Genomic DNA, 21,393 nt, shown 5'->3' with positions numbered 1-21,393 from the left:
TCCTGTAGAAGTTGGTGCGGAAAACCCTTCAACACTGAGGTCCAAAATCTCTGTTCTGGGCTCATTTACCTCAGTCTCTCCAGGCACTGGTATGCTTCCTGGTTGAGGCGGGACCAGCCACTGCTCCGGGCTTAGAGACACCCATTCAGAATAGAAGCCAGGATCCTCCAAAGTTATCGGGCTCTCCCCCGAAGTAGTGCAAACAGGTTCGCCAGAGGGGGAAAAGGCTGCCAACAAAGTCGTCTGCCTCAAACGCTGCGGGGCCGCTACCATCACTGTAGGATTAGAGTGCGGGGTTCCCTTCCTCTTTCCCATAACAGATGGGAAAGGCCGCTGGTAATGGCACGAGTGGGGAGCCGATTGCTCAGAGCCTCCCTCTCAGACGTCTTCTCTTGATGCCATCTTAGCCTCTCAGTTATACCCCATTTTCAACCAAAAAATTGTCCAAGTTGGAATCGTCCAAATAGACTGCACTTAGATGTGGGAGGGGTCAGCATTATGATGGATTGGCCACATAGATATCCAAAGAGAGCAGTGGGGCACCTTAGAGGGCACTGCTGTGAACTTCACATAAAGGGTGCCACATATACATACATATCACCATAACCCCCTTATAAGTTATGGTGAGCTCCCCACCAAAACCCTCCCCAAACTCACTAGACCTACCTGGCTACTATCCCAATAGCCCTTATGCCTACAGGACTTGATCGACCGAAGGTCTGATCCGGAGATGGCAGTTCTTATGTAGGTAGTACCCATATAGCATTAGAATAGGGTTTTTGGTGAACTTACATTTTCAGCCATAAATGTACTGGTTACAGTGACATGGGTCTGGGCTTTCCTCTCTGTGGTTCACTAGCCCATGTCTTAGCCTACTTAAGACACCTGTGTGATTCTCTAGTAGGCTTTCCCATAGGAGATAGTGGTGTTCTACAGAGAGGTATGTACTTATTCATTCAAGTCATTGTGGGGTAGGAGGGGGGTCTCCGACCGTTGGGGGAGTGTATGTGTGTGTGTGTGTGTGTGGTGGGGGGGTCAGTATTAATCCCTCCAGTGGCATCAGGTGACCGTTGTGTGTGTGTGGGGGGGGGTCAGTATTAATCCCTCCAGTGGTCATCAGGTCAGTTTGGGCACCTTTTTGGCACTTAGACGTTTGTTAAACAGGTCTAGGTGAAAACGTCTTAAGTTCCATCCAAGACATTTTAGAAATGTTTTGATTATATCTACAGGATGTCAAAGTGTAAGCCTGCCTAAAACCCACCCTTAGTTGTCCCCCCTTTGAGCTTTGGATGCACAGTGGGCCAAACATCCCACTAGACATCCAAAAAAACAATTTTGAAAATTGGCACTTGGACGTTCTGGCGATTAGGGCATCCAAGTGCCAACTTAGGCGGGTTTTGGGGTGTTTTAAACTTTTGAAAATAAGACCCTTTGAGTTTAAAAAAAATGTGGCATTCATTGTTTCATTGCAAATTGTTTATCTTTATAAACATTTTAATTGCTTCCCCAGTCTTTAACATCAAGAAAGCACACAAATGACCAAGGAAGAAAACAAAAATACATAAGATTTATGACCCATAGATTAACTGTCAAGGACGCCAAAGCACCCAGCCTCAGAACCATTCATCTAATGACCCATCCCTTTTCCCTTCATATCCTATCTCACCCCAATAATTCACATAGACATTTCAAGTAATGATTATTTTTGAGAAAGAAAATATTGGTTTGGCATCAACTTATGTAAAATTGTATTTTTGTGTCTTTTGGAATTTGCTAATGATTGTTTCCCTAATAAGGTTTTTAATAATAATATTTCCTGTTTCATGTTATATATATATATTAAAGGACTCTGAATGTGTGTCGAACACTCCGGGAGTAGCTACAACCAATGAGATGCCAAAGGACAGAGTGGAGAAGGATGGCATAAAAGAGAAGGGTCATAAATCAGCATGTAATAACATGAATTTAGGGTAACTACCTTTACAGTTTACATATAATGCACTTTTAGACTTCATAGGTTGGCAAAATCACAAAGCTTTGATCTTGTCTATATAAATGTGAGAGATGGAGGAAGTTATGGGCAAGAAATACAATTTTGTCATAGTCAGTGCTTTGAAGAAATGGCTTGGTTGTTTAACCTTAAGAATAATTAAAACATAATTTTAGATGTTAACAGAATGATAGCATGCTATAAGGTAGAAGATGCTCTATAATGGGTATAGTGCATTTAATTTATATCTGTAGGTTCAATTCTGGTACTCAAACTGGCCCAAAATCCATATTTGGCCTTGTTTCGGTTTTGACCAAAAATGCTAGTGTGTTTTTGGCTGAAAATGAAGCTTCTTTAGCACTCTCCAGACCAGTAGAGGTTAACTTTACGATTGGGTATATATCTAATCATGACCAGCAGGTGGAGACTGAAAACAAAACTTTGGGACAGTATATCCTAGCCCCTCCTCTCTATTTCCCTCAGTCTTCTTTCAGTCTCCAGCAGGTGTTGAGTGATCTGTACCCATCTCCCTTGGTAGGGCTGTTGGAATTTGTTTAGAGGTTTATTGTCCCTGTTTTTAGCCGGACGGAGCTTGGACGGACTCTGTTTGGGGGTTCGTCCGACCTCGGGGGTGTCAAACCCGGCGGGTCACGAGCGGGGTCCCTCCCCCCACTTCCTCCACCTCCCCATATTTTTTTAGAGGAGCCTCAGCAGTAAGCCTTGCCCCCTAAATCAAGCAAGGCATATTGCTTCGAGAGCCTGTGGAGTCTGTTCTGTAAAAAAAAAAAAAAAAAAAAATCCTGAGGTAGTGCTGGTCTGGAGGGTTGTATCCCTTTAAGAAAACTGTATTTTACTGTATTTTTTCAACTAACCGGCACTTTTTTACAGCTAGGTCGCGTATGGAGCAATGAGCACTTCTAAAGGGAAAAAGTGCTCATTGTGCTCCAGACGCGAGGCACTCGCGGCCGGCCTGTGCAAGCGGTGTTCAGGCCGGTGCGGTGGAGGAGCTCCGTCGGCAGCGGCTGCAGGCGCCCAGAGCTCCCCGCCGATGGTGCCTCGCGAGTCGGCAGGGAACGGTGGAGAAGCCCGGTCTTCTCCGTCCGCCCACGGAGGGATTCCCCGAGCCGCCGACGGTCGGGTTTTAGAGGATTCCCTCTCAGCTGATATTTTGACAGCTGATGCCGGCTTGCCTGTTTTAGCGGCTGAGACTATTCAGGTCTCTCAGCCGCTTCAGGCTGTGGAGGGAGCTGTTTTGGCGGGAAAGACGCCATCTTCTCTGTCTGGCCCCTCCATTTTGTCTTCCACCTCAGGTGACCTTCCCCCTGTTTTGTCTAAGCAGGGGCAGGTTTCTGCTGGGTCCCCTGCTGTGGCAGGGAGTCCCTTGGGACCCTCGGGGGGTTTTTCCCCTGATTTTTTCTTTTCATTATGCAAAGCCTATTTTCAGGCGGCTGGGGGTCCCGGTTGCGCCCAGGGGGTCTCGGGGGGTGGGGTTTCCTCCGCGCTCCCTGCGGCTTTGCCTCTCTCGTCTGACGTGACGTCCCCTCCGCCGCCTCTCTTGTCCAAGCGTCCGCGGGTGTCGTGGGACGAGGATTTGTGGTCGGAGGAACGTGTCGGTATGGAGGAGGACCTGGACCCTTCTGAGGAATTCCAGGACCCTCTGGAGGGGACGGAAGCTGGCGGCGGGTTGTCGGGTTTCCCGTTCTCCAGTGACGAGGCGTCCGTGGTGCGCCTTTTTCAGAGAGATGAGCTGCCTGACCTTATTCAACAGGTTTCTTCGGCTTTGCGTTTTGAGGACGCGCCGCCGGAGACTCCGCGTGTGGGGGACCCTCTGTTACGAGGGATCCGTTCCGTTTCCCGCTCTTTTCCTATGCATCAGGATATTCGGGATATTATTCTTGAGCAGTGGAAAACGCCGGAGACGCCGTTTCGGCTGGCGCGCAGCATGGCTCGCCTGTATCCCATTCCTGAAGGGGATCGGGCTACGTTAGCTTCGCCAGTCGTGGATGCGGTGGTCTCGGCTATTTCCAAGCGGCATACCGTGCCTGTTGAGGGCGGTTCTGCCTTGCGGGACTCTGAGGAGCGCAAATTGGAGAACATCCTTAAGCAAAATTTTCAAGTCTCTGCTTTTGGGGTCCAGGCGGCTATTTGTGGGGGACTGGTCGCTCGCGCCGTGTTTCGGTGGGCGGAGCGGGTCTTGGATCGAGAGTCTGACGACTGGTCTCTGGTGGATCAGGAGGTAGCAAAGATTGAGATGGCTGCCTCATTCCTCTCGGATGCTCTGTATGACTTGGTGCGGATCTCGGCTAAGTCCATGGCTTTTGGCGTGGCCGCAAGGCGTGTGTTGTGGCTGCGCGCTTGGGCGGCGGATGCTGCGTCCAAAGCTAAGCTTACTAAATTTCCCTTTCGGGGGTCGTTTTTATTTGGAGAGGACTTGGATAAGTTAATTCAGACTCTGTCGGACTCGAAAGTTCCCCGTTTGCCGGAGGACCGTGCCCGCCCGGCGTCTCGGGGGGGTGCGGCCCGGGGGCGTTTGCGGGAATTTCGCAAGTATCGCCCTGGGCGTGGGGCTGCTTCTTTCCAGTCTCCGGGGTTTTCCCGGGGTCGGTTCTTCCAGCGCATGCAGCCCTTTCGGGGGGCCCGTCGGGGGGCAGGGAACCCCTCCGCCGGTTCCCCCGCTTCCCGTCCTGCACAATGACGCCTTGCCGGCGCCCCCCTTGGTTCCGGTGGGGGCCCGGCTGCGCGACTTTTTTCCCAAATGGGCCGAGATCACGTCCGATCAGTGGGTCCTGGAGGTGGTGCGGGACGGTTATGCCCTGGAGTTCGCCCGCTCTCTGCCGGATTTTTTCCTCGCTTCTCCGTGTCAGACTCCGGGGAAGAAGCAGGCTTTTCGCCAGACCCTTCAGCGCTTGCTAGATCTCAGGGCAGTAGTTCCGGTGCCCCCCCCGGAGTGGGGCACGGGCAGGTACTCCATTTACTTTGTGGTGCCCAAGAAGGAGGGGACTTTTCGGCCCATCCTCGATTTGAAAGGGGTCAACAGGGCTCTCAAGGTTCCCTCTTTCTGTATGGAAACGCTGCGGTCGGTCATTCTGGCGGTTCAGCCGGGGGAGTTTCTCACTTCTCTCGATCTGACGGAGGCCTACTTGCATGTTCCTATTCGGACCTCTCATCAGCGTTTCCTGCGCTTTGCGATCTTGGGTCGGCACTATCAGTTCTGTGCGCTTCCCTTTGGGCTGGCCACGGCTCCCCGGACGTTCACCAAGGTGATGGTGGTCGTCGCGGCAGCCTTGCGGTCGGAGGGCATTCTGGTACACCCCTACCTGGACGACTGGTTAATTCGGGCCAAGTCGTTGCAGGAAAGCTACCGGGTTACGGCTCGGGTGGTGGAGTTTCTCCGGTCGCTGGGCTGGGTGGTCAACCTTTCCAAGAGTCGGTTGGTTCCGGCTCAGCGTCTGGAGTACCTCGGGGTGCTGTTCGACACCTCCTTGGGGAAGGTCTTCCTCCCAGAGGCCCGGGTGAGCAAATTGCAGTCTCAGATTCGCCTGCTTTTGGCGTCCCGGTGTCCTCGGGCGCGAGATTTCCTCCAGGTCCTGGGGTCGATGGCGGCGTCCCTGGACGTGGTGAGGTGGGCGCGGGCCCACATGCGTCCTCTTCAGTATGCTCTGCTCCGGAGGTGGTCTCCCCAGAGGCACGGGATGGATGTTCCGGTTCCCCTGCGAGGCTTGGCGCGCTGCAGTCTGCGTTGGTGGCTCCGGACCCCTCACCTAGTTCAGGGGGTGGGTCTGGATCTTCCGCAGTGGACGGTGCTCCTTACGGATGCGAGTCTCCTGGGTTGGGGGGCCCAGTGTCTGGGTCACTCTGCTCAGGGAACCTGGTCCACGGAGGAGGCCTCCTGGTCGATCAACGTGTTGGAGACCAGGGCGGTCCGGCTGGCGCTGTTGGCTTTCCACTCCCTTTTGTTGGGCAAGTCGGTCAGAGTCCTGTCGGACAATGCCACGGCAGTGGCTTATGTCAATCGTCAGGGGGGCACCAAGAGCACTCTGGTGGCGCAGGAGGCGGCTCGGCTCATGGTTTGGGCGGAGTCGCATCTTCTGGACCTCTCGGCCTCTCACATTGCCGGGGTAGAAAACGTTCAGGCGGACTTCCTCAGTCGTCACTTCTTGGATCCGGGAGAGTGGTGTCTCGGCGCCGAGGCGTTTCAGTTGCTAGTGCGTGCTTGGGGGCAGCCCCTGATGGATCTGATGGCTACAAGTGGCAACGCCAAAGTACCCCGCTTCTTCAGTCGTCGCAGGGACGGTCTGGCCGAGGGTCTGGATGCTCTGGTCCAACCGTGGCCAACGGAGGGGCTGTTGTATGTGTTCCCTCCTTGGCCATTAGTAGGCAGAGTACTGCTTCGCATTGTTCGCCATCCGGGGCTGGTGGTCTTGGTGGCTCCGGATTGGCCTCGTCGTCCGTGGTATGCGGATCTGGTGAGGCATCTGGTGGCGGATCCTCTTCCTCTGCCTCTCGAGTGCGATCTTCTGACGCAGGGTCCCATTCCCATGTTCGACCCGTCTCCCTTTTGTCTTACGGCTTGGCTCTTGAAAGGGGCCGCCTGAGTAAGAAGGGATATTCCGACAAGGTGATCTCTACACTTTTGGGGTCCCGGAGGCTTTCTACCTCTCGGGCTTATGTACGGGTTTGGCGTCTGTTTGAGGAATGGTGCCGAGCGCGGGGAGTGGTCTCCTTTCGCGCTTCTCTGCCTAACATTCTAGAGTTTTTGCAGGATGGCCTGGATAGGGGCCTGGCCTGGTCTTCTCTTCGGGTTCATCTGGCGGCCCTGTCGGCTTTTCGGGGGCTGGTGACAGGTCAGCGTTTGTCAGCCATTCCTGATGTGATTCGCTTTCTTAGGGCGGCCAAGTTGCTCAGGCCTCCCATAAGGCCCTCGATTCCCTCTTGGGATCTCAATCTGGTTCTCTCTGTTCTAGTGCGCCCTCCTTTCGAGCCGTTGGATGGCTGTTCGTTGAAGGACCTTACGCTGAAGTCGGTCTTTTTGGTGGCCATTACTTCCGCTAGACGGGTGTCGGAGCTACAGGCTTTCTCTTGTAGGGCTCCCTTCCTGGAGTTTTCAAAGGAGCGGGTTGTTTTGCGGCCTGTTCCTTCCTTTCTGCCGAAGGTAGTTTCTCCTTTTCATGTCAATCAATCGGTGGTCCTCCCGGTCTTGGGTAGTCGGGAGGGTTCTTCTGAGCAACGACAGCTGCGCAAGTTGGATGTCGGTCGGGTCCTCCATGCTTATGTGCAGCGGACCCGGGATTTTCGGAGCTCCGATCATCTCTTTGTGCTTCTGGCGGGTCCTCGTCGGGGGGCTGGCGCTTCTAAGGCTACTATTGCGCGCTGGATCAAGGAGACGATCGCTTCCGCTTATCTTCTGAGTCAGAAGCCGGTTCCGGAGTTTCTCAGGGCTCATTCCACTAGGGGTCAGGCGGCTTCTTGGGCTGAGTCGTCGCTCGTGCCTCCGGTGGATATTTGTAAGGCTGCGGTTTGGTCCTCCTTGCATTCATTTGTTCGGCATTATCGGGTAGATGTTCAGGCGCGTCGGGACGCGGTGTTCGGTGAGCGTGTTCTGGTATCGGCCCTTCGGGGGTCCCGCCCGTGAGAGGGACTGCTTTGGTACGTCCCAATCGTAAAGTTAACCTCTACTGGTCTGGAGAGTGCTAAAGAAGGAGAAATTAGGTTCTTACCTGCTAATTTACTTTCTTTTAGCTTCTCCAGACCAGTAGAGGTCCCCACCCTGTCTGTTGTTGTTGTTGTTGGGGCTGTTGCGCGGGCAGTTTTTGGTTTTTGCTGCGGGTTCTAGTATTTTTCTAGGGCCGGGGAGAATTGAAGAACAGCGGCTGTGGCTCGGCTGGCTTAGCTGGCGAGCTGTGGGGACCTTCTTCCTTCGGGAATTTCTCCTCTGCATTTTCCAACAGCATTTTTTGGGTATGTTATTGGTTACTCCTTTCGGAGTATTGTTTTTTCTCTCTGTTGTTTCCAGTTCTTGGTTCTGCTTGGCTATTCGGCAGACTGAGGGAAATAGAGAGGAGGGGCTAGGATATACTGTCCCAAAGTTTTGTTTTCAGTCTCCACCTGCTGGTCATGATTAGATATATACCCAATCGTAAAGTTAACCTCTACTGGTCTGGAGAAGCTAAAAGAAAGTAAATTAGCAGGTAAGAACCTAATTTCTCCTTAACACTGTCCTTTATGTCTCTTGCTCTTCTCCCTCCCACCTCCAAACAGAAACTCCCCTTTCAGATCTCCATCCACTACCACCACCAGTATCTTCCCCCCACCAATCCATAGCACACCCCTCCCAGGAGCAACTAGGAATTGTTCCTGCCCCAAGTATAGGTGGTCTCGGGGGGGGGGGGGGCTATTATTTGTGTGGTGAGGTGGGGGAAGGATTCATAACTCTGATTAGAGGCCTTAGTGATTGGTTTTTGTTTTAGCCTTTTTTCCCAGCAACTGAAGTTTAGCCAAGAAAATACCCTCTCCATCACTCTGCATATCAGATAAAACAAACCACTACAAAACAAAAAATAGACAGGACAAAATGGTATCAGATTTTGTACCAACTGATGTAAAAAAGTATGTATCAATATCCAAAACCCTCGAATTCTAGGACCAGAATATATATGCCAGAGAAGCCTTAGGGCTATGGCATTTTGGGCAACTGCCATCAGTGTCCAGTTGTGCTCTATGAGCTCCTCACAGGGACACACAGGCCCTTAAATAGAATTTATATTCCAATTCCTGGAGAAAATAATTATTAGAAATCATAGAGATATTTGCAATAGAGGTCTTAATCTTGTCTGTTCTCTATTCACAGGCAAGATCTTCCTGCCAGGCATCTGCTAAAAAAATTCATACAACAAATCTAGGAGTGGGTCATTAAGAAATGCATAAAAAAGTTTTAGCTTCTGAGGATCTTTGATCAAAAAACACTTATTCAGATTTTGGGCTCTAGACAAGACCAAAGCAGAACCCGGTAGACTACATACATAATGGGAAAGTTGCATAAAACCAAAATGATCACATGGTAAAAGATCATGTGTAGCAAAATAATTCAGCTGAGCCCATTCATCTAGAACAGTGGTCTCAAACTTGCAGCCCGCCAGGTACTATTTTGAGGCCCTCAGTATGTTTATCATAATCACAAAAGTAAAATAAAACAGTTTCTTGATCATATGTCTCTCTAACTATAAATTACAATATTATTATTAAGACTTAGCCAAAATGAATGATTTATAAACTAAACATTATGGATGTTTTTTCGAGAATGGACATTTCCCTGCTGCCTACATTTTGCGCCTAGGGTCTTAGGCCAAAAAGGGACTTAGATGTTTTTTGGTTTATTTTTATTATGTCCCTCATATTGTATAAGAAAATCCTCCCACACAACATTAATGGCAATTTTTCCCATATACTTAACCTCTGTACAGTAGTTAAATACTATAGGTCTTATATTGAGCTCATAGAGTCTAATCATTTCATCTGGAATATGAGCTCCCAAATAACATACACCTCCATATGCCTCCTTTAATTGAAAAAGGTCCCAGTATTCTTGCAGTTATAAATTTAGGCGAAGTATCTCAGATTTAGTGGCATTCAACTTTAGAGCTGAGATGCTACCAAAAGACTCAAATGTATGAAGAATCTAAGTAACCGCCTCTTTTGGATTGTCTTGGACTGCTAAAAGAACTAACAAATCGATTCTGGAAGAGCTCAAACCAGCTATGTCCCTCAAAGCCCAAATGATGAAGTTACATGAAGAAACATAGAATAGAAACATGTTGGCAGATAAAGGCCAAATGGCCCATCCAGTCTGCCCATCCACAGTAACCATTATCTCTTTCTCTCTCTAAAGAGATCCCATGTGCCTATCCTACGCTTTCTTGAATTCAGACACTGTCTCTGTCTCCACCATCTCTTCCGGGAGACTGTTCCACACATCTACCACCCTTTCTGTAAAAAAGTATTTCCTTAGATTACTCCTGATCCTATCGCCTCTTAACTTCATCCTATGTCCTCTCATTCCAGAGCTTCTTTCAAATGAAAGATGACTTGACCAATGCACATTTACACTTTATAGTTATTTAAATATCTCTCAAGAACAAAAACAATAATAACAAAATATAATTCAAAAATCTAGAACAAATGTTATTCACCAAGTGGTGGGGGCACTTCACCACTTGGCGAATAACATTTTTTCTAGATTTTTGATTTAAACATCACTATCATATCTCCCCTCTCCCGCCTTTCCTCCAAAGTATACTGTACATGTTGAGATCTTTAAGTCTGTCCCCATACGCCTTATGACGAAGACCACACACCATTTTAGAGCCTTCCTCTGGACCTACTCCATCCGTTTTATATCTTTTTGACGGTGAGGTCTCCAGAATTGTACTTAATATTTTATATGAGATCTTATCAGAGCCTTATACAGGAGCATTAATACCTTCTTTTTCCTACTGGCCATACTTCTTCCTATGCATCCTAGCATCCTTCTAGCTTCCGTGTCACCTTTTCAATCTGTTTGGCCACCTTAAAATCATCACATACAATCATACCCAAGTGTCGCTTTTCTGTCATGCATATAAGTTCTTTACCCTCTAAACTGTATCGTTCCATCGGGTTTTTGCAGCTCAAATACATGACCTTGCATTTCTTAGCATTAAATTAAAGCTGCCAAATTTCAGATCATTTTTCAAGCTTTGCTAGATTTTTCTTCATGTTATTCATACCATTCGGGATGTCTACTCTATTGCATATTTTGGTATCATATGCAAAGAGGCAAATCTTACATGACAGCCCTTCAGCAATATCGCTTATATACAGGCCCAAGAACAGAACCTTGAGGCACACCACTGGTAGTATCCCTTTCCTCAGAGCAGTCTCCATTGACCACTCAACCAGTTCCTGACCCAGCCCATCACCACTTCTAGCGCACTCCCTCTATCTAATTCTCTGGTCACCCAGTCAAAGAAATTAATCAGATATGTCTGATAAGACCTACCTCTAGTGAATCCATGTTGTCTCTGGTCCTGTAATCCACAGGATTCCAGAAACTTGACCATTCTCTGTTTTAAAAGCATTTCCATTAATTTGCTTACCACAGAAGTCAAACTTACTGGCCTGTAATTCCCTACTTGTTCCTTACTTCCACTATTGTGTAGAGGGACAACATCCCCCCTTCTCCAGTCCTCTGGTACCACTCCCAACTCTAGAGAAGCATTGAAATGATCAGTCAGCAGAGCCACCAGAACTTCCCTAAGTTCCTTCAGCACCCTCAGATGTACACCATCCAGCCCCATTGCTTTGTCTACTGTTAATTTAGCTAGATCCTCACAAACTCAACCTTCTAAAATCTACCACTCCTCCATCCCTATTCGTGTTTGTCTTCTGCAGTCCCATTCCCACAACTTCAGCTGTGAACACAGAACAGAAATATTTGTTATGCAATTCAGCCTTTTCTTTGTAAGCTTCTACATATTTCTCCCCATCACTTTTGAGTCTCACAATGCCACTTTTGCACTTCTTCCAATCACTGATATATCTAAAAAATATCTTGTCTCCCCATTTTACCATGTGTCTTTGCTTTCCTGACTACTCGACCAGCCTCTCTTAATTTTTCCAGATATTTTTACCTGTCTTCCTCTTTCTGCAATCTTTTGTAGTTTATGAAAGCTAAGCTTTTATTCCTTACCTTCTCAGCTACTACTTTTGAGAACCAAAGCAGCCTTCTTTTCCTCTTACATGACTCTCAAAAAGATTTGTCGCCCTTATAATAACTCCTTTCAGTTTTGCCCACTGTATTTTTACTCCTTCCAGGCGTTCTCTTCCAGACTTGACATAAGCCCCCATCCAAACAAAGTTAGTTTTTTAAAAGTCTAGAACCTTTACTTTTGAATGAGCCCTCTGTATAGCTGTCTTAATATTAAACCGTATCATGCAGTGATAACTGGATGCCAGATGATCACCCACTGTAACACCAGAAACAGTCCAGTATGACCCCATCCCACATGGGTTCTATTACCAACTGCTGGAACAGTTCTCCTTGTAGAGAATCCAGGATCGCCCTACTTCTAGAAGACCTCGCAATAGGGATTCCCCAATCAACATCCGGCATGTTAAAATCACCTATTAGTAAAACTTCCCCTTTTTTAGTTAGATTCTGAATGTCTACTATTAAATCTCTGTCCACTTCTTCCATCTGTGAAGGAGGCCTGTATATCATACCAATGTAAATGTATTTACCATTTCCTATTTTCAAATTGATCCACAATGCCTCTTCCTTGCCCTGCAGATTCTGCAATTGTGTGACTTTAATATGATCTTTAACATATATTGCTACTCCACCTCCTTTTCTTTCTACCCTGTCTTTCCTGAACAGATTATAGCTTGGTATAACTATATCCTAGTCATGGTTCTCTATGAACCACATCTCCATGATCACCACTATCACTGTCAAAAGAGAAAGATCATTAGAGAAGGACATCATGTTTGGGAAGATCAAAGGAACCATGTAAAGAGGGTGACCTGCAATCAGATGGCTGGACACATTGAAAAAACCACGGGGATGATGCTGGAAGACCTTACCGGACTAGCCCAAAACCGATTTCTTTTTAGATCTGTAATTCATCAAATTTCTAGGACTCAAAAATGAGTCGATGGCAGCTAACAACAATCATCATCATAATGTCATCAGTCAATGCTAAACATTTAATGCATTCCCTCCCAAACGGGATCCCCGGTATACTAGAATGATTTTTAATAGTGAGTAACAATAGCTCTAGGAATAAAACATAAAGCTTAGGAGAAAGCAAACAACCCTGTCATGTACCTCTACACAAAGCAAAAGGTGCAGTTGGACACCCATTAATCAAAATACCTGCCGAAGGGTTCTTATAGAAGGTCTGTAAGGCTTGGTAAAAAAGACCATCAAAACCAACATGGGTTAATAACCGGAAGAGAGAAGACCATTCCACCCAATCATAGGCCTTTTCCATGTCAAAGCTAACTGCTAAAGCTGGTACCCGTCCCTGATTAACTTTCTAATATTCACCTACATTCTACCATGATAAAGCTTAACCCCCCTCTTACCATCCCCTCCCTAACCCCAGATCCTACTTTTCCCTCTCTTGGAAACCTTCTCTGATCTAATGTTGTAACCCTTCTTCCATAACTCTTTTTGTAATCCGCTTTGAACCGAAAGGTAATGGCGGAATAGAAATCTGTAATGTAATGTAATGTACTTTGCACAAATCCCATCTGTTCTGGCCCTATGAGTGAGGACATAAATTTAGCTAGCTTATCGGCCATAATTTTAGCAAAGATTTTAAGATCAACATTTAGGAGGTAGATAAATCAGTATGATGCTGGATATAAAGGGTCCTTTCTGGCTTTGGCAAAACTGTAACAAGCACTCTGTTTACCAGCTCCGGGAAACATCCCTGTTTTACAATGTGGGTGTAATGTGCTTGAAAAGGGCCAACTACCAGCGAGCCCTGCAATTTGAAAAAAAACGCACTGTACCCATCTAACCCCAGAAATTTATAGAGTTTCAAATTTCAGATGCATCCCATGATTTCCTTTCCTAAAAAGGGTGCATTTAGCTGGACTGAAATCTCTGAGGATAATCTAATCTTGCAGAGGTCCCTCATAAAATCTTCAAAACTCATATACGTAACCCGCTATAGCACTTCGGTTCTAATTAAGGTTTCTCAGGAATGTTATTTGTCTGAAATCTATAGAATGATCATTGTTAATGATGCTGTCTATTTGAAATTGTAATTTAAATTTTCCTGGTCAGATTTTCAGATGGATCTCAGAATTCTCAAGACACAGAATGGTCTTCTCAGCAAGCATCTCCTGTGTTTGGAGGACCTACTCATGCAAGAAATACCATTCGAAGCTCTTCCCCTTCTCTTTTAGGACCAGATCGGAACTTTAAAATCCTGCATCACCACAACCCTTCAGAATCCAGATCTCTTAAAATCCGTTCAAAATCGAGTGATGACAATCTTGTAGCACCTTTTAATCTTGAGACTGAAATAAAATCAGTCATTAGTCAGTCCTCAGCTGGCAAACAAATAGTCTTAAAGAGGAGTTCAAGTGAATCTATAACCAATGTAATCAGGACATGCTCAAATGCAGGTGACCTAGTAAATGAAGCAGATTTTCTCCTTGTGCCTCTTAAACAATTGGGTAACAAATGTGGAAAGAGAAAGAAAGCAGAGGATCAACATAATCCGGAGGTCACCTATGAAATAACTTTTGACAAAGAAAGTAATATCCCCTTCCAAACAGATATATACTCATCTGTTAATGGAGACAAATTGATTGATACACCACTGGACCTCTCAGATCGTTTTTCTGGTGCTTCCTCTGAAGAACGTGAGATTAGTAAGATGAGACTTAGGCAAATGACTTTGCATGATACTTTGAAGCATATTCCCAAGGGTACATCACCCATTCACAGGACACATAATGGAGGCTGCTTATCAAATGGAGAGTCCAAGGAGGATGCCTGTGTACAAGATGTGGTATGTTCCTTAAGTAAAACTTGTTCAGATGAAAACTCCCAGAAGCCAGAAGAACATACAGCCTTCGGAAGCCCTCTGCAATCAGAGGTTGCTTTAAACACAGATCTCTTTGATATAAAGGTATGTTGTCATGTTGTGTTGTCCTGTAAGTACTGCAATCAGAAAAGTTGATAAAATATTTTTTTTCTTTCACCTATGAGAGATTTTCTGTATTTCATATGATTTTTTTTTTCATTTTTAATTGAAAGGGAAATTTACTTTTTATTTAGTTAGTTTTCTATCCCGTTGTCCCCAAAGAGCTCAGAGGTTTTGTTAAAGTCTATCTTACTGTTATGTAATGTCTGGAGTTGCCATACTTTTTTCTGTAGCTCTAGCAATATCTCTAGACCTCTCTCCTCCTTGCTAGTTGTTCAAAATGTCATTCACATTCCTTAAAGCAAAAGCAGAAGTATGGATCCAAAGTAGAAAAATCTCAGATTTTGTGGGTGGTAGTGACTAAAATGGTAAGTTAAAAAAAAAAAGTCTGGAATGAGCACAGAGGATTCTTGTTTGCCAGAAAAGTAAAGAAATAGAAGCATAACCCAGAGTAAGGGTCTCAAAACCCAGTTCTCTATATCTGGCAAACCAGTTGGGCATTTATCTCATAAATATTTATTATGGCTCTTCTGAAAACATCCTTGGTTTATAGTTTTTGAGGACTGCAATTTGAGGCTCCTGGCTTAGAGGTATGGTTTTAAAATGCCATACTCGGATGATTGAATAAGTGTCGTGGCTATCATTAAGTGAATTACCTAGATTCTGATGGAAAGGCCTTAAACAATCTGGGCCAATCAGAGCCTCAAGTCCCTACCTGGATGCACTGGGAAGGGACCTAAAAGTCTGATTGGCCCAGGTTGTTTAAGGCCTCTCCTATAGGTGGGACCATAGGCATCCGGGCCAATCAGAGCCTTAGGCTCCTCGCCAATGCATCTGGGAAGTGACCTAAGGCTCTGATTAGCCAGACGCTCAAGGCCTCTCCCATAGGAAGGGCCTTAAACAACCTGGGCCAATCAGAGCCTCAGGCCTCTCCTCGGTGCATCCCAGGATGCAGCAGGGAGAGGAAGGCCCATTTTGAAGAGGCAGGCCAGCTGGCCGGAGAGAGTAGGCATCCCTCCAGTCAGCCATCTAAATCAAGGTAAGGGGGAGAGGGTGCCAGATGTCATGGCAGCAGGAGAGAATACGCATCTCTCCCACTGCTGGGAGGGGGGTCGCTTGTTGGCGGGAGACAGTGAGCATCTCTCCCACTGCAGGGAGGGGTGTTATTTACAGCGTGAGAGAATGAGCATATCTCCCGTTACTAGGGGGGGATCGTTTGGCGGTGGAAGAGAATGGGCATCTCTTCCGCTGCCGGGGTTTTAAACAGTGCTATCACTGTACCAGCACCCGTGGACCAGTCACTGATTTTTGTTGCCAAAAGCCAATGCTGCTCTTGGAGAATGGCTCAGCGATTTTTAAGAATCCACCAGAGTGCTCATTTCAATATTGAAGAGCCCATTTGCATGGCAGTGTTGGAGACTGCTAGAAAGCTCGCTAAAGACCGCGATAAGCTGTTTTGATAATCTGCTGCTAAAATGCGTGCAGGTTAAACCGTCAGAAAACACTTTAGCAAATGTGTTAAAGTTTTGAGAATCTGGCCTTTACTCCAGTATGCTGATGTTATATTTTCCTTCTCCTCCTCTGCGCTACAGAGTACACTTCTCCCTCCGCATTCACTGTTTCAGTATTCACGGTTTCGATTATTCACGGTTTTTAGCTTGCTGGCTCCTCCCCCCAAATTATGTCAGCTCGCAGAGAGAAATTACCGATTCCAAGCATTTACAGAGAAAAATCGCCGATTCCCGGCGCTTTCTTCACCTGTTTTGCCTCTCCTTCAGGAACAGGCCAAGTCTCCCATCATGTTATTCGCGGTTTCGCCATATTCGCAATGGTTTTTAATAGAAAACAGCAAATAACATATGAAAAAGTTATTTGCGGTTTTTCAGTATTTGCGGTTCTGTTAATCCCCTATCACAGCGAATACGGAGGGAGAAGTGTAGCTTTCTCCTGCAAGGGTACAGCAGCTGGGACTTCCTGTCCAGCATGACTCTTCGGACACTTCAGTGTCTCACTTCCAGTTCACCACACAATTGTTTCCCACGTACTCACCTTTATAGGACCCCCAGGGACCCCTGAAGAAGACTTTTTGTCGAAACGCGGACCATGTTGGGTCCTGTATCCCTAGCGGACTAGGTCCTTTAAGGCTCTTATGTGGATGATTTACTTTTATGTGGATGGAATTATTTTATGTGGATGATTTTAGTGTACCTTTGGAACTTTGATACTTTCAAATAAAGTCCATTTGGGAACATCGTCACTCCACAGAGTTTTTTTTGTTTTCTCTGGATTTTCTTCTTGTGGATATTTTGGGGTCAGTTCCTTTTGTTTTCAGCATGACTCTTCATGCAGCAGTGGGGAGGGAAGAAAGGCTTATCTCCATTGTCATCCAGCTGCAATGAGAGAAACAAGATGACATCACAGCATGGCAGAGCAGGACAATTTTAGGGATTTATGTTTTATATTTATAATAGGAAAACCCAACTTCCCTCATCAGGGCTATTTTATCAGGATTTTCTGGTTATTGATAGAGCATCATGAGCCTTGACTATAAATGAAGAGTATAACAAAATCTCCTGAATAGATAGAGAGAACTTAAAAGTAGCCATACACTGACTGTTAGCTCAGATACACCCTTGCAGTATACAAGGGTGGAGACTAAACTGGTTGCTCATTTTCTTCTATTTACTATGAAACTCCTAAAAGTTATTGCTGAAAATGTTGTTTTCAGGAAGAATGTACATGAAGAATTTGACAGGATTCATTGCCTAAAGAATTAAGATAGCTGTCTAATTTGGGTCTTGAGCACTTTGGCCTTAAGGTTGTTTATAGTGAATGAGATGCGTACATTTTTAATACCCTATAACACTTTCATTAAATGTATTGTTTGACTTTTCCTTAGTAATGTTTGATAAATGTTTTTGTTTCCCTTTCTTGATACAGTGGAATATTCTTAAAATGACATGTATCTTGTGTTTTCTTCATTTAGCTTATAAGTATTATCCTACTTGTTCTATAACTTGGCACCCAAATTTGCATGCCAATTGTGTACGTAGATTTTTAGAATACTGGTATTTACATAGGTAAATGCTAGTTGAGTGCTAAGAGCACTATTTGATATTTACGTACACAACTTACCGTGTACAGTATATACAAGGGAGTGTTCACTGAGGTAGGGCATGGGCTGGTAAAATATGTAAGTGAGCCTAAATGTAGGCACTTAGATACCGACTTAACACTAGTATTCTATAATGAAATCTTAGCACCAAGTTACCATTATAGAATTAGTGCTCAGCATGCTGCACCTAGACATCTAATTTGTGATGTCCAGTTATAGAATTGCCCTCTGTATGTGGGAGATGGGATGCAGTTTTGCCTGGTTAAAGGTAAAAGCGTAGTGTCTGCTTTCAGGCCTCCACTTCCTGTGAGCACAACAGCAAGAAAACTAATACAGAAGTCAAGCACTGTGAACCAGCATCTGTGCTCCAATTAAATCCTTGTGTAACAGGATCCAACAAGAGACTGCTGTACAGTGAGAAAGGTAAAATATGTATACATGCAAAAGCTACAGATAATTTAGAATTGTCAAACAATTAAATTGTATACATGATTAATCCTTCAGAGCAATTTTTGTAAATAAACTATTTGAAAATTTCCCACCCAGTGTGCAGGTAAAAGAAACATTAAAGGCAACTCTATAATCTAGGCACTTGAATTTATGCCCCCCTTGTGTGCATAAATATGTATGAGGATTCTTCAAAAAGCTTCCATATTTTCATTTTTCTTGGGAAATGGTTGGGGCATGTAGAATGTCTTGTGATTAGTCAGGCAAGCCAGCTCACCTTGCAGGCAGTGATGTAATTTGCTTTTGAGATATTTAATAAATAGTGTTTAAAAAAATTAAAGTGCAGAAACTTTTTGAAGATCCCTTCTAGAATATTAGCACTTATTCATGCAAATTTACAAAAGTGCCAGCAGGGTACCTAAGCACTATTGCATAACTGCGACTAACTTACATAGGGCATGATTGCAAGGGGGTGTGCACAGGGGCAGAGTATGGATAAGACTCCCATTTAAGAGGGTAATTTTCAAAATACTATAAATGTACTCACATCCCAGCTAGATTGTGAGCCCACCGGGACAGAGAGGGAAAATGCTTGAGTACCTGATTGTAAAACCGCTTAGATAACCTTGATAGGCGGTATATAAAATCCTAATAAACTTGAACTTGAAACTTGCTCTATAAAGCAGCATTATGACCCTCTTTGATCTACTCGTGATTCCCTTCTTTATCATGCCCAACATTCTATTTGCTTTCTTTGCCACCGCCGCACATTGTGTTGATGGTTTCAGGATCCTATCTATCAGTACCCCCCAGGTCTTTTTCTTGTTCACTCTTACCCAGAGTTGCACCAGACATGCTGTACTCGTGCTCCTTGTTCTTTCTGCCTAAATGCATTACCTTGCATTTTTCCACATTAAACTTCATCTGCCATGTCTCTGCCCATCTCTCTAACTGGCTCAAGTCTCTCTGTAGTTCCTCGCTGTCCTTTTGTGATCTGATTGTCCGACATAGCTTTGTGTCATCTGCAAACTTGATGATTTCACTGGACGTTCCTTCTTCTAGATCTTTGGTGAAAATATTAAATAAAATGGGCCCACGAACCGAGCCCTGGGGCACACCGCTAATCACTTTCTCCCAATCTGAGAGCTTCCCATTTCCCTCTGCATTCTATTTTCCAGCCATTTGCCTATCCACCTTAGTATGTCTCCCTCTATTCCGTGCCTATGTAATTTCCTGAGAAGTTTTTCGTGTGGAACTTTGTCAAACGCTTTCTGGAAGTCCAAGTATATTATGTCCACCGGTTCCCCGTTATCGATTTGTTTGTTTACTGTTTCAAAGAATTGTAGTAAATTCATCAAGCATGACTTCCCTTTCCTGAAGCAAGATGCAGGCAGATGCAGACAGATGTACAAGATGCAGGCAAAGTTTATTTGGACAAACAAACAATGTGTTGCGTACAAATAGACCACAATCTGTAAAAAGTGGTCTATTTGTACTCAACAAATTGTTTGTCCAAATAAACTTTGCCTGCATCTTGTACATCTGTTTGCAGTTTTTCGTTTGTCTTTGATAAAAGGAGACCACCACATGATATGAAGTTGTGTGAATGCACGAAAACTGGTATAGTACTTTCTTGTTTGTATCACATCACAAACACATGGAATTTAAACCCACTATGGGCTAGATTCACTAAACTCACCTGTAACGATCCTGCAGGTTTACTGGTTTTGCGATAGTTAGTGTTCCCCAACCGAATTCACTAAACTGCTGTCCGATGAATCTCCTATCTGATCCGATCTACCCATTCAAATGAGTAAAACCCCATGCAAAATAGCCAAGCAAATTGATTCACTAACAATTGCTGGGCTATTTTACATCAAGTTTTATGATTGTAAAACCCAACTGCTATAGACCTGTCGGTGTGTTACCAACAGGTCTGCCTGGTTTTTTTTCATTGTATTACACGCAAAATATCTGGCCAATAAAAAAAAGCCTCCTTCCCCTGATAAAGCACTCCCTCCCTTTCCCCTCCCCGAACCCCAAAAAATGGCAGGAAGGATGCCCACTCCCCCCACCATGATCAAAATATGGCAGAGGGGATGCCCACTCCCTCCCGCCACCAGATGCGGACGCCCCCTCCCCGTAACCCTTCCCTGTACTTTTGAAAGTTGGGAGCAGGAGGGTGCTCAATCCCTCCTGCTCTATAGGCCTCCAGTGGGGAGGGGCCTAAGGCCCTGAATGGCTCAAGCGCTTTGGACTCCTCCCTTGGGAGTGGCCTGAGGCGCCTCAGGCAATCAGGGACTTCCTTAGGGAGTAGCCTATTAGGGGGCATGGGTGGAGATCACAGATTGCTGAGTGCTGGACATTATATGGGAGGGGTACAAGCTCAAAATTCTCTCATCCCTTCCCAGACATTTTTAAAGTTTCCCTGGCTAGGATGCTGGAGAAAGCAGCCAGAGTTAGAGCAACAGTGCAAAGATTGCTAGATCTGGAAGCCATAGAGCCCGTACCAGAGGAAGACATGGGCTCTGGCAGATACTCAGTATACTCCATTGTGCCCAAGAGAGGCTCAGAAAACTGGAGGCCGATTCTAGATCTTAAAGCAGTAAATGCAGCTCTCAAGATACCACGTTTCCGAATGGAGACGGAGAGGTCAGTGATATACCAAAGCAGACCACCATTCTAAGATGCAGGAAAAAGTTGTCTGTCCATTATATCTAAGGGTGGGACAGACGAGCCTGCCCTAAACATTGAGGACCCAAAAGCAGCATCCTGTCATGCCGCTGTCGACTCTATAAAACTTTGCAAAAGTATGTAAAGTTGACCATAGATAATGTATGCTGACAAATGGCCTTACGGATCCATCTGGAAATTGTGGTCTTGGAAGTGGGTGCGCCTTGCTTAGTCGAAATGAGTCAGCAAAAAACGGATGGTCAGAGTCAAAAGGCATTTGTGACTTCCAGATAACGAAGAAGTCTTCTGACGTCAATCTTCTTCAAAATGCGGTCCTGTTTATTAGAACCTGTAGGTTGGAATACAGGTAAGAAGACCTCCTGATTAACATTAAATGCCAAAACCACCATTGTTAGAACAGAAGGTGCAGTGACATGCAAAACAAGGGACCTTGTCGAGATGTAAAGGTG

At 45.6% G+C, this 21,393-nt stretch overlaps 1 protein-coding gene across 8 annotated transcripts in view; it reads left to right on the top strand.

The window, feature by feature from the left end:
• RBBP8 (RB binding protein 8, endonuclease) overlaps positions 1-21,393 on the top strand; it is a 200,200-nt gene that overhangs the window by 141,161 nt on the left and 37,646 nt on the right. For all 8 annotated transcript variants that reach the window (XM_033933895.1, XM_033933891.1, XM_033933893.1 and 5 more), the window contains 3 exons: positions 1,846-1,970; positions 13,821-14,673; positions 18,097-18,226. In XM_033933895.1, coding sequence (XP_033789786.1) covers positions 1,846-1,970; positions 13,821-14,673; positions 18,097-18,226 — 1,108 coding nt within the window. The remainder of the gene's footprint in view (positions 1-1,845; positions 1,971-13,820; positions 14,674-18,096; positions 18,227-21,393) is intronic.

Source organism: Geotrypetes seraphini, chromosome 2 (assembly GCF_902459505.1).
Source record: "Geotrypetes seraphini chromosome 2, aGeoSer1.1, whole genome shotgun sequence".
NCBI lineage: Eukaryota > Metazoa > Chordata > Amphibia > Gymnophiona > Dermophiidae > Geotrypetes > Geotrypetes seraphini.
Note: the sequence above shows the minus strand (reverse complement) of the source record. Positions and strands in the feature narration are given on the sequence as shown.